The sequence below is a fragment of the Neohortaea acidophila genome, assembly GCF_010093505.1.
Source record: "Neohortaea acidophila strain CBS 113389 unplaced genomic scaffold BDY17scaffold_13, whole genome shotgun sequence".
NCBI classification, from domain to species: Eukaryota; Fungi; Ascomycota; class Dothideomycetes; order Mycosphaerellales; family Teratosphaeriaceae; genus Neohortaea; species Neohortaea acidophila.
The window spans coordinates 216,480-232,243 of NW_022985522.1; the positions used below are offsets into that span (position 1 = coordinate 216,480).

The following is a 15,764-nucleotide window of genomic DNA, read 5'->3' on the forward strand; positions in this document are numbered from 1 at the left end:
GCCCAACCAAAGACGTAACGCCACTAAGCCGCAATGTCACTTCAACCAGACCAAATGCCGGAAGGGTACATGCAGGTCTCCGCCACCTTTGCCGGACTGCGCTGTTCACGGCGAAAGCCGAGAAAACTCCTGCTGGCTGTTTGTCTCTCCCGCCGGCTCTACCAAGATTCAACCCCCGAATCCTCCTGGCTGCACCTGCATCTCGCTAGCGCACATGGGAAAGAACGCTTTCTTTTGCAACTCCAGGCGAGGACAACGTGGCGTTGACAGTGAAGATCGCAAACGCTTAGCTCCCGGGAAGCGAGTGCTGACGGCATTTCACTACTATTCCGCTCTATCCGTTCGTAAGTCATGCGCGGTAAGCAAGGAAGTGCCGGTGGGACGATGCAGCACTGAGACATAATTGCTCTCTACCAGCTGCCCCTCGCATGCCAGCACACCACCCGATGGGTCGTGCAACCACATGAAACTGCCTGTTCCCGATACGAGAAGCGAGTGCATATATTTGGATGTGCAGGTTTCTCCTCAGGAGGAGGATACGGTCGTACCCACCAGCAAACGGAATCGCGGATGCAGTGCTGCCTTCGTTGCTGTTCTCCTTTTTGCCTTGGATCGAGCGCAGCTTGAGCATCGATCGATGTATGCTTGAATACCTTAGCTTTGCCGAGAATACTGACTTTTGATCATGATGCCTTTGTGACTTTCTTTTTCCCTTTGCCTAAGGCAACGTCATCAATCAGAAACATGGAGTGTCGAAAGTAGCTGCTCGGATTGTAAGCGTAGCAGGTCGCGAACGAGGATTGTAGGGGGAGTGTCAATGTGAGCGTTGCAACACAACATCGCAGCGACTGGAGACTAAATGTCCAATCATGCGAGCCGGGTGCACGAAAGAGTCTTCATACATAGAACGAGGGTAAGGCTGAGGGCGCGAGCAGGCAGGCTTCCGAAAGAGGATTAGCGACTGCTGCCTGTTCGGGCAGGAACTGTACTTTATTAGTCATCGCCTTTCGTTCCTTCCCCAAAAACTTCAAGATATGCGTCGACGCAACTTCATTACATCATCTTCTTCAACAACAACAAGCAGCGCGTCCTGACGAGATGTGGAATGCAAGCCGTCAATTCCGTCCGAGCAATAACACGAAAGTCGACCACATCTCTCCCCCGGCTCTTCATCAAAATGGCATCGTCAGATCAGACAGTGGACTTGGTCGCGGACATCGAGAAACTCAACCTGGGTACGGAGAAAAGCAACCAAACGCATACCAACCAGGCTTCTACGACTCCCAAAGCCCATACTACTGGCCCCTCCCAGGCACCTACACATCGCAAACCCCGGCATCGTGGTGGCAAGAAGAACCAAACAACTACTACGCCAGCGGAAAACCAAGCCCCCAAGGCCAACCCTCCTACTGGGACCAAAGACAGCAAACCCTCCAAGGCCAGTCATTCTACTGGATCCAAGGACAGCAACACAGCCAAACCCTACATCGCACCGCACCGCAGAACCAAAGGACATACCGGGCAAACAGAGAGCGGTACGCACCTTATCCCTCCCAGTCATACCAGCCTCCTGATAGCTATGGCGTTTCGGCATACCCTCTAACGCAGCATCAAGGACCACTGCCACCCCTTCCTCATGCGCTCCCCTTCCTCCCTCCCGTGCCTCCGGGCTTTGCACCTCCACCTCTTCCCCCCTATGCTTCAAGCTTTGATCCCACGGCTCCAGCGTATCAGCCAAACGGCTCACTCAGGTCAGTCTCGTTGGAGAAGGAACTTGTATGTGAACAGATTAACATCGATGCTGCATCTAGGCCCGAGTACATGCCGCAACTTCAGACCAACCATGATGCACCGTCGACTTCTAACTTTCACTTTGGGCTCCCGGCAACTGCCCCATACCCGTTGGGACAACCGTCAATCTTCCTCCCTGGGTGCATGCCCAGCCCCGCGGAGTGGCAAATGGCCTTCAGCTCTTTGGCAGTATCTAAATCATCAGCACCGAAGAAAACGCCAGCCCCAAAGCCATCCCCAAGCTACCTCCAACGAGCCCACTGTCCCGCGCAGCGTGACTCAACCCCCCGGCCCCTCCTCGTCATCCTCGATCTTAACGGCACCCTCCTCTCCCGCAACCCTCACAACCGCAGAACCTTCAAATCCCGACCCAAAGTGGCAGAGTTCCTCGATTACCTCTTCACCAACCACCACGTCATGGTCTGGTCCTCCGCCACGCCCAAAAACGTGCGAGACATGTGCAGCAAACTCCTAACCACAGAGCAAAACGCCCAACTCGTCGCCTGCTGGGGCCGCGACAAACTCCGCCTCTCCCAAGCCGACTACACAGAGAAGGTGCAAGTCTACAAGCAGCTAAGCTGGATATGGGAGGACGAAGCCATCCGCGCGAAGAACCCCGACGCAAACAAGGACAACCAATGGAGCCAGGCGAATACGGTGCTGATTGACGATAGCGCTTTGAAGGGGGTAAGTGAGCCTTTCAATCTCGTGCGGCTGGAGGAATTCACGGCGGCGGCGGGGCAGATGGAGACGGATGTGCTGGTGCAGGTGGCGAGGTATCTGGAGCGGTTGCGCGTGCAGAGGGATGTTAGTGCTTACATTCGGTGTTGGCCGTTTGCGTATGATGCGAGCAAGAGCTTTGACTGGGAGGGGTTGGTGGAGGAGGAGCATTAGGTGTCGACTGGGTGGAGGTTTGCGGACCGACTCGGAAGGATTGCATTCGGTCATGGTTCGGAGGAGTTCATGATACCCCGTGGGATGCATAGCCCACACCTCGTGTTAACATTCGCAGCGGAACTGCGACTGTCATCGAGCAGACGCACAATCAAGGACAGTGTCAAGTCTTTCATTTCTTCTTCTACCCCAGATCTGCCGCTATTCCTCCCCTCACTACCTCGGAAATTCATCCTCCAACTGCAAAGCCGCCTTGACATTCATGCTCATCAGCTCCTGAATCAGCAGCTTCGCCGCATACGGCAGCGTCATCCGCACGACGCCACGACTGCTCGCACACCCCTGGCACCAATTATTGTACCCCATCATGCCGCACGCCTCGCACACGTCCACCTCGTGCGCGTCGGAGGAGATCATCAGCCGCTCGAGCAGGAGCTGGCTGGCGCCATACGCAATCAGACAATCGCGCTCCATCTCACCCAATCGCAGCCCACCGGCGCGTGAGCGTCCTTCGGTAGGCTGACGAGTGAGGATCGCGCGCGGCCCCGTGGAACGCGCGTGCATCTTGTCCTGCACCATGTGCTTCAGCTTCTGGTAGTAAATGGGGCCGAAGAAGACGTAAGACGGCAGACTCTCGCCGGTGATGCCAGAGGTGACGAAATCCTTGCCGGAGTAGCTGAAGCCGCGACGGACGAGCTCGGCGCCCATGTCTTCGACTTTGCTGCCGCCGAAAGCAGTCCCGTATTCCTGTGTGCCGGCCAGCACGCCCGCTTTGCCCGCCACAAGCTCGAGCATTTTGCCGACGGTCATGCGGGAGGGGAAGCCGTGGGGGTTCATGATGATGTCCGGCACGATGCCTTGGTCTGTGAAGGGCATGTCGGCTTGCTCGGCGATGATTCCCACGACGCCCTTTTGGCCATGACGGGAGGAGAATTTGTCGCCGATTTCCGGGCGCCGGGTCTGGCGCGTTTGGATTTTGATGATGGTGTTGTCGGCTTCGTTGGCGGAGATCATGACTTTGTCGGCGTAGCAGGGGTCGGGGAGTTTATAGGCCATGTGCACTGCCGCCCACGTTTGCTGGTTGGGAGGCACGGCGGCGTCCTTTTGGAGTGGTGTTTCCTTGAGGATGTACATGTCGCCTGATTCCAGCTCGAAGCCGACGTCAGGTAGGCCGTCTTTGCCGAGCTTCTTGTGTCGGGGATTTGTGGCATCTCGATCGATCAGGCGATCTTGGTAGCCGTTGCCATACTTCTTCAGCGGCATGCTCAATTTTTTGAAGACTTGGCAGCGCCCGAAGCCACGGTCGCAAGAGGCCTTGTTGATGACGAGGGCGTCTTCGATGTCGTATCCTGAGTATGACATGACTGCCACAATGGCATTCTGGCCGGCGGGCAGTTTGTCGTACTTGACCAATTCGATCGTTCGGGTGCTGACGAGAGGCTTGTGGGGGTAGACCATCAAGTACAGCAGACTGTCAATGCGCTCAAACTGGTTGTAGGCGATCGCTCCGATGGCTTGCTTGCCCATGGCACACTGATAGGTGTTGCGAGGGGATTGGTTGTGATGCGGATAAGGGATCAGCCCAGCCACTGCTCCAAGAATCGTGAAAGGCTCGATTTCGAGGTGCGTCGTATGGGCGCCAATGCCATCTTCGTAGACGGCGATGTTCGAATCGTTCTCTTCATTGACATCCAGGTACTCCACAATGCCGCGGGAGAGCGCGTCGTCAAAGTCCATAGTCCCCTTCCGTAATGATTCCAAGAATCGAGCAGTCACCTTCGACCTGCCCTTCTCTACTATGATCAAGGGTCGACAGACTCTGCCTTCGTCAGTAGCAATGTGAACTCCGTTATGCTGGTAGTTCACATAGATGCTGACGAATTCGGATATCCTGCCCATTCTTCGAAATCTCCGGAACCCAACCAGGAACTGCTTGGGATGCCGTGTGAGCGCGATTGGCGTGCCGTTGATGAAGATGATGAAGGCACCCGCGCCGTAGATCTCTTCTCCACACAAAGATGTGACATCTTCAGCTCCGAGGATGAAGACCATCTTTTTCACCGGCTCCTCATCGTCCGCGGTGGTGATGTGCGTCATAAGCGCCAAGTTCTTGATGAGTCCACAAGACTCTCCTTCTGGAGTGTCCGAAGTGCATAGCATGCCGAACTGTGAGGGCTGTAGCGCTCGGGGTCCTGAAATCTTTCGCGTCTTCTCGAACTGGCTGCTGATCCTGGTCATCATGCCTAAAGCACTAATATAGCTCAATCTGCTCAGGACATGCGACACCCCAGCCCGATCCATGCGAAAGCGTTTCAAGGTCCAGTTGCCGGTGGCGATGGCCCGCTCCATGCCGCTGGTGATGCGAATTGCGAATTGCTCAACAGTGTTCCGCGGGTTCCACTCCTCGGTAGGGTGATGTTTCCTCAAAAGCTTGTCCATGTTCATCTTGATGTTCTTCGTGAACTCCTTGAACAAATCTTCAAACAAGAGCGAAAGCATCTGGCCTGCCAGCTCGAGACGCTTGTTGCCGACATAGTCACGATCGTCGACGAGCGAGGGATCGTGCATTGCCATTAACACTCGTCGAGTCATAAAGGCCACGTAGAGTGCCTTTGGTCGAAAGTTCATCCCTGTCACCGTAACGTGAGGGATGATGGTGTTTGCAAGCTTATCCAGCGCCGCCTGCTTTGGTGTTTTGGCATCTTTGCCGAACCTTGGGGCAAAGCGGTCCGCTTTCATTCGGGTGGAAATGTAGTCAAGAGCCTGTTCCTGGGTGAAGACCCCTTCCTGCGCCGCGAGCTCAAGATTTGGAGCGAACTCGTCTTGATACTGAGCGTCACTTCCCGCTGCCAAAAAGAGGATCTCGTTGTCGGACTGGATGCCCATTGCTCGGAACAGGATGGCGACGGGGATGTCTTCGTTGAGGGAGTTATGCTTGAGGAAGAGGGCGTTCTTTTTCAGCAAGACATACGTCTTCGTCTTCACGTTGGCGGTATGGCTGGTGACGGACGCCTGAATGATGCCCTTCATCTGCTCCACGATGATTCTGTTCTTGCTGAGTTGCTCTTGGACGAGGATGACCTTCTCCTGCCCTCGCACAACGAAGTAGCCGCCAGGGTCAAGCGAGCATTCGTTCAACAATGCCATTTCCGAGTCCGAGCGGCCGTTGAGCACGCATTTAGAGCTTCGAAGCATGATGGGAAGCCTGCCGATGCAAATGTCTCGGATGGTGTGTTTGCCGGACTGTTTGGGATAGACAATGTCGACGTAGATGGGAGCGGCGTAGGTCATGTCTCGTAGCCGACATTCATTCGGGGTGACGGTGGAGTCGATGTGGTTCAATTTGTCCTCGAGACGGTCGGGTACACCGACGCGAATGTCGGTGAATTGGATCCATTTCGCTTTCTCCGACCCTTGTGGCGTGATATCGCTGGTGACGAGCTGGTTCGCTTTGACAATCTTCTTCAGCTCCAGCTCGGTGAAGTAATTGAAGGAGTCAATGTGCTGTTTGACCAGGCCTTTGACGCGGAGGAAGGCGGGCAAGAGGTTCCATTTATCTTTGGCCGTGTCGATGGGATCCGTCAGTCTTTTTTGGTAGTAGAAGGGTTTGAGTAGGGCATCAATGTCGTCCGTAGCGGCCTCGGGTCGTCTCTTAGCCGATTGGATCTGCTTGGGTAATGAGACATGCTGCGCTGGCGCAGGATCCTTCTGCTTTGGCTTGAGAGCAACGTTGCGCTTCTTTGTCGCCTGTGGGCAGAAGTCAGTCATGGCCAAATGCAAGTGAAAATTGGGTGGCGTACTTCATTCGGAGCCACTTCGATCGGTCCTGCCTTCTTCTTCGCACGCGGTGGCATCTCGGCCGAGGGTCTGGAGGGAGTGAGGGGTGATGTCAGCTCATTTGGTCCTTCGTGGCTGGTCAACGGTGATGTTCAGTTCGTGAAGCATTTTGACTTTTGATCGATCAAGAGCAAAGTGAAAAGTGTGGCTGATGGCGTCGGTTCAGCCACACGCTTGCCTGGAACTCTATCACGATTAAGCTTCCAGGGTCTGGTCAGGAACCAGAAGCTGAGGACGGAGGTGCATTTCGGGATTTGCTATGGCTACACATGTCTAGAGAATGCCTACAGTCGTACAGCTTGAGGTTGGAGGATGGAAGAGGATTGTCCGGTGTTTGAGCTACATTGTGCAATCAAGCAGCGCCAGCAAGGCCCCAAGCGTCTTTGTCATTTGTGAGGCTAGTCGATGGCAGTGTTGAGCTTAAATTACTGTCACCTCCCCTGACATGCATGTCAAGAGTGTGCAGTGCATGAAGGACGCTTGCTTGCCTGCAGGGCAGGCCCCAAAGAATCAGCGAGGTGCCGTGAGACCTGCTTGAATCAAACATCCCGCGGGAGGATGATCATCTCGCGACAATCCGCCAACCCGAGACTCCACGTGTGGCTGCGGAGAAATTGAAGCCCACTTAATGCGCCGAGGGTGGACGGGTTAGCTTTCCACTCTGCGAGCACCGGGAGTCTTGGGAGGGTCGTTGTGCTGCCGGATTCATTTACGGTTTCATATGCAGTGTTATCTAGATGAACCGTCCCATTCACGAGCAATTTTCGCGTCGTGTTGCCATGATTTCCCTTGCCCCGTTGCGGTGCAGTCTGGCATGGCGCAAAACGGTCCATGCTTGACTTTCGAGCTAACTCGGTTGAGGCGATCTCCTCCTCCGTCCCCGATTCTTCCTTGGTGGGGCAGGAGCATCTGTTGACCGCACTTCTCTCCTCTACACCGCATATCCCCTCACCCCACCCTGCCACCCCTCTCCTCGTCCTCGCCCACGACACACCCACCTCCGTCCTCCCTCTCCGCACCACTGTCCTTATTGCCCAGCATCACATTCCTTCGAACGTGTACAACTAGCAACTTGCATTCCGACATTGGACATTTTTGCGTTGCAAGCACGCTGGCCGTCGCCCGCTCCACCACACCATGACCTTTCCCTTCCGCCAGCCCTTTGGCCCTCGGGACAGCAACAATAACACCAACAGCCCCTTCCCGAATTCCACGGCGGCGGATGCAAGAGGAGGCTTGATGAGGCGCTTCACCACGAACGCCCTCCCCACCTTGGGACCGCCTCCTAGGCAGCAGAGAAGACCGGACACCTTAATGGTAAGTGCATTTCCAGACTTGTCATGCACGGCAGTGTAAGACACCGCGGCGGGCTGGCATGGTAGTACATGGAAGAGGCGGCATGGTCGGTACAGCAAATGGCGGTGAGACTTTGTGGCCCGGCTGCGAAGTTGGATTGGGAGGTGGTGTTGTGGTGTTGAGACGCTTTGGTCTGCTCTTGGCTCTACCGCACTGCGAGACCTCTTCGTGCTGCTGTAGATGGCTGTCTTTGTCCAGGGAAAAGAGGAAGAGAAGGAATCCCTCGAGTCTTCATGGCGGACGAAGTTGCAGTGCAATTGCTAACCTTTTATCCAAGTCCGGCCTGCAAAGCCATGTGGCTCCAGTAAGCTTCCTCCATGGCGTACCCGTTCCAGGTATCACAAATGCTGACGGCCGCAGTCCGAGCGCAGAATTCGCCACATCGAGCGCCTGTTGGAACAGCAGCGCCACATCAATGCCGAATTGGAGAAGATTGATGATGAGACTCGGCGTGAAGTCGAGGACGGCCTTCGTCATGAGCGTGCAGTGTCCGACATGATTGCTCAGAGCGAGCCGACAACGCCGCCGGAGTATCATGAACCCGTTCGCAGTATGTATCTTGTCCTACCTTGGCGCAGTAGTGGCCTTCGGGAGCTGACTTATATCACCGCACAGACGTGACTACTCGCACAAATCGCTACTCGGCAGCAAGCTTGACGTCACCACCAGGCATTCCAGGCAGGCCCAATCGCTCAAGTACGCGCTTGACATCCCCTGCAGTCCTCGGAGCCAGGCCCTACTCCTCCACCAACCCCTCGGCACTCCCTTCTCAGTCTGTCCCTGGCTCCCGCCGTCACTCGGACGACGAAGAAGAAGTCGACATCCTGTACTTTGATCCTGGCCTTCACCGCTCTGCGGCAAAGTGAGTGTCGTGTCTTCACTTCAAGCTCACTTCCTTGTTCTTGCCATATCAAGTCTTGGCGCGTTTCAGCGCGATCACATGCTTCGCCAAACCTTATTGTCCACGACAATACTTATATTCGCTTCACTTCGCTCACAATACCTTCACTCACTCCTATTGACACCCCCTCACAATAACACCCACCACTACTTCTCTTTTTCTTCCGTGGTTCAGCTAGCTAACTTCTTCAATCACAGTCTGAACCGCAACTCCATGCCCGCACCTTCCTACGACCGCCAGCGCAACAGCAACGCAGCAGATCTCCGCTCCAGCCTCGGTGCGCTCGATCATTCGAGCTTCTTCACTGACGAAGAAGAGCAACCATCCGCGCTCCCCACCAAACTGGCCACTAACAAGCCCTCTCCACCAGACATCAAGACCTACCTGCAAGTCCAGCACACTGCAGACGGCTTCCCCAAGCTCATCCGCCGCAGTGACGATAGTGAGCTCGTTTCCGGGCCTTCTGCCGCTCTTGACCTCGCTCTAAACCACTTGTCAAACGTGGAGCAGCCGGGTACCGACCGCCTCACGGCTAGCCGTCACCGCATCTCCCTCCCACCCTCGGCTGTGAGCAGCAACGGCACCATTGCCCCACTCAACGGCATCTTGACCAATTCAAACGACTTCAAATCTGCAGCTGCCGCCAGCCGTCGCTCTCTCGAAGTCAAATTCTCCACAGAAACCAAGCGTCCTTCACTCATGGCTACACCGCCTCGCAGCTCCATGTCAAACGGCATGGCCAAGGCTGCCTCTTCTTACTCTACCAACGACATTCCCACTCTGAAGAGCATCGAATCTGAGCACTCTGGTGGCGTCTCCCTCACTTCGACTCAGCCTCAAGCTCGCAACACCGCCGACTCCGCCACCCAAGACCTCAACGGAGCTCACCGTGACCGCACTGCATCTGACGCCACGGCTCACCCCACTCAGCGTCAGAGCCAGGACTTCGTCAACATCTTGCATCACAACCCTGAGATCTTTGCTACGGCTCAAGCCGCTCTGCAAGGCAACGGTGCTTCCTTCGGCGGCCTTCACTTCTCCGACACCACCAACGGCATGCCTCCCTTCCAAGCTCCTCACATGCCCTACGGCCAGTCGCCCTACTATGGTGGCATGCAGTCACTCAACAACGGCTTCGGCAACATGAACCTCACTGGCGGATACGCTCCGCAAGGCCAGTGGGGAAACCAGCCCTCTCTCTACCAGCCCAACGGCTTCAGTGGCATGCAGCAATACCCATCCAATGGCCAGGCCATTCAAGGAGCCGGTCGTTATGATGCCAACAAACCCGCCACCCACCCCCGCAAGGCCCAGACTGATGAGCTCTACGCCAACGTCAGCGTCCCGGGTGTGGCAGGGCAGATCTACGGACTGTGCAAGGATCAGCATGGCTGCCGCTTCTTGCAGCGCAAGCTGGAAGAGAAGAATGAGCAGGACGTGCAGATCATCTTCGATGAAGTCAAGGATCACTTCCAAGAGTTGATGGTCGATCCCTTCGGCAACTACCTCTGCCAGCGTCTGCTCGAGCACTGCAACAACGAGCAGCGCACCGTCCTGGTCAAGAATGCCGCGCCCGCCATGACTCGCATCGCTCTCAACCAGCATGGCACTCGCGCTCTTCAGCGCATGATCGAGTCCATCGCCACTCCCGAGCAGACCAACATGCTCATCGACGCCTTGCGCTACGACGTTGTCCAGCTCATCCAAGACCTCAACGGCAACCACGTCATTCAGAAATGTCTTAACCACCTCAGCTCGCGGGATGCTCAATTCATCTTCGACGCCGTCAGCGCCAACTGTGTTGTGGTCGGCACGCACCGTCATGGCTGCTGCGTCGTGCAGCGTTGCGTTGACCATGCTACCGGACCTCAGAAGGGTGCCATGGTAGATGCCGTCATCGACAATGCCTTTGCTCTGGTGCAGGATCCGTTCGGCAACTACGTCGTGCAGTACGTTCTGGATCTCAACGAGCCCATGTTCACCGAGCCGCTGTGCCGCAGCTTCGCCGGCAACATTGCCTTCCTTTCCAAGCAGAAGTTCAGCTCCAACGTCATCGAGAAGTGCATCCGCTCTGCCGGCCCCGACACGAGGCGTATCCTCATCCACGAGATCAGCTCGCCTCAGGACATGGAGAGGCTTCTCCGCGATTCCTTCGCCAACTACGTCGTGCAGACCGCCATGGACACTGCCGACGAGGAGCTCAAGGCCATCATCGTCGAGAGCCTGCGTCCCATGATCCCCGCTATTCGCAACACTCCCCACGGGCGTCGCATTCAGAGCAAGATTCAAGACTACGACAACGGCAACACCGGGCCTCTCAACAATGCCAACATCAACAAGTCTGACTCCTCCTCTCAGGCTCACTCGATCGCTTCTGCTGTTGTGCCCTCTGTTCCCCCTTTCGCCGCCCCTGCCAGCGGTCGTAGCAATCGCATGGGCATGGTTGGTGCGCCGCCCGAATGGTCTGTCGGGCACGGCTTCACCGGTCCTGCTGTCAATGGCTTCCACGGTCCTGCTATGAATGGCTTCAATGCTCCGAATGTCAACGGCTTCCCCGGTCCTGCAATCAACGGCTTCTCCGGTCAAGCTACGAATGGCTACCACGGGCCAGCTGCCAACGGCTTCAACGGGCCAGCTGCCAACGGCGGGTATTCTGGCGGCGACACCGGCTCTTCCGGCGCGCCGCGCAGCCAAGCATACAACGCCCTTAACGGTTCTCAGAACTACCCTCAGCAGGGCATGGGCGGCCCAGGCTTCCCCGGCTTCGGTCGTAACCCTCACTACGGCCAATTCTAAGATCACCAAATGCTCCTCATCATGACGTCGCAGATGTCAAGCGCCACCCTCCTTCATGCCAGTCTCGCAAGAGCTATGAACTGCATTCTCCCTAACGGCCACCCCACGACGACAAAGACATGAGCGAGACTTCTTTTGGGCGATCTGCTGCGGCCTTCAAGCTGCACATCCAACGAACGGCATCTTGGCAAAGAGTGTATCTGGACATCATCACTCCCCTCTTGGGATACTGATGACTCTGTACCATTACTTCTCATCGACTCGGTCTCCACGACTGGTTCGCCTGCCACAATACTACTACTTTCACGACTCATCCACGAGGCTTTTCTCTTTCTTTTGTTCTACTCGAAGTCAACATCACAGAAGTTTACGAAATATATCATATCACAAGCACCACGATTCTCACGATTACTGCTACGACGAGAAAACCAGGCTCAACGATTCCACGCACGCAAGTGTCTTTGCTACGACTATGGAAGCGGTAACCCGGTGCTCATCGTACGCGATTGCATTCACTGAACTCACGAACGGCGACAAAAAAAAGACTTTCTTTGTTTTTCAACTCAAGCGGCTTCACCTGCATTTACCAACCCCCCCGGAAACTCGATGATGAACACGACGGACATTCAAGAAGCAGACGGATCGAATCATGGGCGACTGGATTACGAGCGGCTGGATGGATATGCGGGTGTTTCTTTGGGCGGAAGGGATGGGAATGGTTCACTCATGATGCATCGGCGATTGCTTTCTTTACTCATGCCCCTTTTTTTCCTTTCTTCTGCATCACGATCAGCATGACATATCTTGATTGTATCATAGGCCTTTCGTAGAGACGACAATGCCTTTTCCCCAAAACCCTTTCAATCCAGTTGCATGCCTTCACCTGCCGAGGACGTCTAATACCCCTCTCCAGCAGGCCACGCATCCTCCGCCAACCTCTCCTCATCCCCCAAGAACTCCCCCTCCCCACCCTCACGCCCCAAATCCATCTTCTCCAGCTCGCGCGTAAAGTAATCCACCTCCATCTCCTCCTCCAACAACTTGGTATCAAACCCCATGACCTCGGGGAAATTGCGCAGATTCCACCAATGCGTCAACGCCCGCAGGCTCTGCTCCAGCGGCAACGCATCCTCCACCGTCCCATCCACATCCCCCACGCACGCGCCGCCCATCCCTCCCCCGCCACCACTCAGCCAGTCATCCCGCAACTCCGCCGGCACGGAGAGCCACACGGCGGTGATGATTTTCATATTCCCCTGGCGCCACTTGCGCCCGCAAAAGGGGACTTGCGATTTGAAGAGTTTGAGCGTGTAGTACCGCAAAGCGCGGATGGGGATTTTGAGGGTGCGCTTGAGGTGGTTGCTGCTTTTGTAGCTGACGAGGAGGAGGGCGCGGTGCGTTTTGCGGCGCGTGACTTTTTGCAGGACGCGCAGGTGGTTGATGCTTGAGATGACGTTGCGGTAGGAGTAGGTTGTTATTGGGGTTGTGGGCAGCGGGGTGGTTGGGTAGCCTAGCTCGTCGACTTCGGGGGGTTGGGTTGGGTCTAGAGTTGTGGTTGTTGTTGGGGAGAGGAGCGGGGCGTCGAGGGAGGAGTCGCGGTGGAATTTGATGGGAGGTGGGATGGCTTCATCCGAGGAGTCTTCTGCTGGTGCTGCGGGTGGTGGAGTGGGGGGGCCAGCGCGGCTGTTCGCCTGGCAAAAGTGGAAGAAGTTCAGCTCTTCCTTCTCCCAGCGCGTGTGGCATGCCTTGGCGATGTCGTGCGTCTGCCACATCTTCAGGATGAGGGGCACGTAGTTGGAGTCGAGCAGGAGCTGCGTCATGTACTCGTACTGCAGGATGTGGGAGACTTTGAGCCACTTGAGCAGCAGGATGAGGATGCCGCTGATGGCTTTGGAGGCGACTTCTTGCGTGCGCAGCTTGTCTACTTCTTCGGCGGTGTGGTCGGGTGCGTCGGCCGTTCCGTTCTCCAGGGGTTTGATCGAGCCGTTCATTCCATTGACGTCGCTGAATTGAATGCCGGGTTGTAGGCCATTCTGGCCGTTGTTCTTGGACACAATGTCCGTGACGTATTGCAAAGTGGCTTTTAGCAACACGATGATGACGCTTTGCAGGTGCGGCAACGAAGTTTTGTAGAAGGCAGCAACGGCCGCTAAGCGTCTCTGCTCGTCCGTCAGTAACAGAGGCTGGCCCTGCTCTGCCGTCTCCTCAGGAGCCGTCTTTTCGACAATTTCAAACTCTCCCTCATCGTCCTGAGCACCATCTGATGGCTTCCAGCCGCGCTCATACCGCATGAAATCCACCCGTGCCTCCCAAAGCTGCTTCATCGCTCGTGTTGCCCGCATCCGCTTGGAGAAGAGTTCGGCGGCTTCAAGAATGCTCGCAGGGACGTCCGAGCCCATCCATTTGCGACCAACGAGGGCATCTTGAAGTTGAGTGTCGCCTTTGCCGCCGATCTCGTTACTGCTAAGGTCGAGCGGGGGGTACAAGAAAGGAAACATTTGGTTTGTTTGATAGTTTTGTTTCTTGCCAGCTTTGCCAGGCCCTCCGGGAGTCGGAGGAGGGGAAGGAGCGGGCGTTGCAATGTGCACGGGTTGATGCATGATCGACTCGGTACCCACGCTTGGTGCACCCATGTATGCTGAGTCGGAGGAGGCGTAGCTTAGACTCCGATGCTTCAAGGGCGGCAAGATGCTGTTGTTCTCCGGTTCCAGAGGGAAGAGAGGCGGCGGTGCTTGATAAGCGGGATACTTGGAGCTGATTTCTTGCCTGAACAGGTGGTAGTCCAGTGGTGAGGCGGTGATGAGGGGCTGTCCGGCCACGTCCACCTTATCTTTATCCTTGTCTTCACGAAGGGAGCTCTTGACCCTCTCCACATCCTTGATTCCACCCACAGAGACCAAGATGGCTTTCCATGCCAGGAGGAACATCTTGGCCAGCGGAATAGGAGCGGTGTCATCCCACCTCAGTCTTGAGACGGTGTGAGTGAGGTAGTTGAGCAGATTGGGCTCGAGTGCCACAATGTCCCCCTTCAGACGTTGTCCACTCTCACCCGCCGTCGTCCTCGCAACCTCAATAAAGAGATACATGAGGGTCAGACAGCACCACAGTTCCACACTCTCTTCCGGCCGTCGAGGCTGTGGTTCATTGCGGAAGGAGGACTGCTCCACAGGGGCGCTCTGGAAGTCCTTGTCGCAAGTCTTCCGCAAAGCATCATACACCGCCTTCAAGCCATCGCAAGCATGCAGTGTATCCACCATGGCCACAATCCAACGGAGCTGCAGACTCGAAGACGCAAAGTCCTGCATCCTCATATGCCCACCATTCTCCTCAACGAACAGGTCTTCAAGTTTGTACCCTTCGCGTCTTCCCGCCGTCTCTTCCCATACTCCAAGACCAACATACGTCAGAATCATCAGCGCAGACGCCGTCCCCTCTCCGCCATAGTTCTGCGCGAGATACTCGATCCTCTGGCTCAGGAAGCCTCTTCGCATATCCTCCGTCACATCCAGCCAGTCCGCTTTGCCCTCCTCCGTGGCCCGCCACGCCTCATTGAACGCCACTTTGCACTTTCTCAGCTTCGACTGTTCCTCATCGCTGTATGTAAACCACTCCTCCAGCTCCACAGGCAGGGATTCCGCATCTTCGTATTGAAAATCATAAACGCTGTCACAGTCCAACAGCTCTTGTTTGGCGGGAAGGACAGCAGTCGGAAAGTCTCTCCGGATACGTTTCAAGTCGGCTAATGTGAGACTATCAGGCTGGTCTTGAGGGGAGTCGAGGATGGGTTCGGGGGGTGCAGGCGGAGGTTGGATCGGGGGGGCGGTGCCTTCTCTTCGCAACGGCGGGCGAGCGGGGAGATCGAGGCGTCGGGGAGATGCTGGTGCTCGCCGCGGACTCTCTCCTGCCGCGAGGGGAGATTCTGTGGTGGTTGGAGGCGGTTTGGGCGGGCTGCCGTCCTCGATGGCGGAGTCGTCTTCGTCGTCGATGGGTCTCAAGGTTGGACTAGCCTCGCCGGCGGAGGGCAGGTTGGGGTTCTCGACCTCGTCCATTCCGGCTGTTTCATGCTCTCGTTCTTCTTTTGTCTGGCATGCAGTTGCGTATTCGTTGTGAGGGGGGATGCGGTTGAGGCATAGCAAGCCACTCGTGGCGCGTCCGACATGTGGCTTGAGCTTCTCTCAAACTTCCTAAA

At 56.1% G+C, this 15,764-nt stretch overlaps 4 protein-coding genes across 4 annotated transcripts; 2 read left to right on the forward strand and 2 right to left on the reverse strand.

Annotated features, from left to right (window-relative positions):
• Positions 1 to 1,043: 1,043 nt before the first annotated feature.
• On the forward strand, positions 1,044 to 2,847 carry BDY17DRAFT_305565 (HAD-like domain-containing protein). Its single transcript, XM_033734889.1, has 2 exons — positions 1,044 to 1,535; positions 1,616 to 2,847. The coding sequence occupies exons 1-2, from the start codon at positions 1,106 to 1,108 to the stop codon at positions 2,683 to 2,685; spliced, it is 1,500 nt and encodes a 499-aa protein (XP_033585217.1). The 5' UTR covers positions 1,044 to 1,105; the 3' UTR covers positions 2,686 to 2,847.
• BDY17DRAFT_272988 (uncharacterized protein) lies at positions 2,848 to 6,643 on the reverse strand. Its single transcript, XM_033731968.1, has 2 exons — positions 6,486 to 6,643; positions 2,848 to 6,432 (listed from the first exon to the last, which is right to left on the reverse strand). The coding sequence occupies exons 1-2, from the start codon at positions 6,537 to 6,539 to the stop codon at positions 2,902 to 2,904; spliced, it is 3,585 nt and encodes a 1,194-aa protein (XP_033585218.1). The 5' UTR covers positions 6,540 to 6,643; the 3' UTR covers positions 2,848 to 2,901.
• A 1,101-nt stretch (positions 6,644 to 7,744) lies between these two features.
• Positions 7,745 to 11,691, forward strand: BDY17DRAFT_55974 (uncharacterized protein). Its single transcript, XM_033738505.1, has 4 exons — positions 7,745 to 8,182; positions 8,239 to 8,428; positions 8,494 to 8,740; positions 8,977 to 11,691. Exons 1-4 carry the CDS (start codon positions 7,898 to 7,900, stop codon positions 11,573 to 11,575), a joined length of 3,321 nt encoding a protein of 1,106 aa, XP_033585219.1. The 5' UTR covers positions 7,745 to 7,897; the 3' UTR covers positions 11,576 to 11,691.
• A 780-nt stretch (positions 11,692 to 12,471) lies between these two features.
• BDY17DRAFT_349694 (uncharacterized protein) lies at positions 12,472 to 15,750 on the reverse strand (the record flags this gene model as incomplete). The annotated part of the gene is made up of 1 exon (XM_033738172.1): positions 12,472 to 15,750. Exon 1 carries the CDS (start codon positions 15,622 to 15,624, stop codon positions 12,472 to 12,474), a length of 3,153 nt encoding a protein of 1,050 aa, XP_033585220.1. The 5' UTR covers positions 15,625 to 15,750.
• Positions 15,751 to 15,764: the final 14 nt, after the last annotated feature.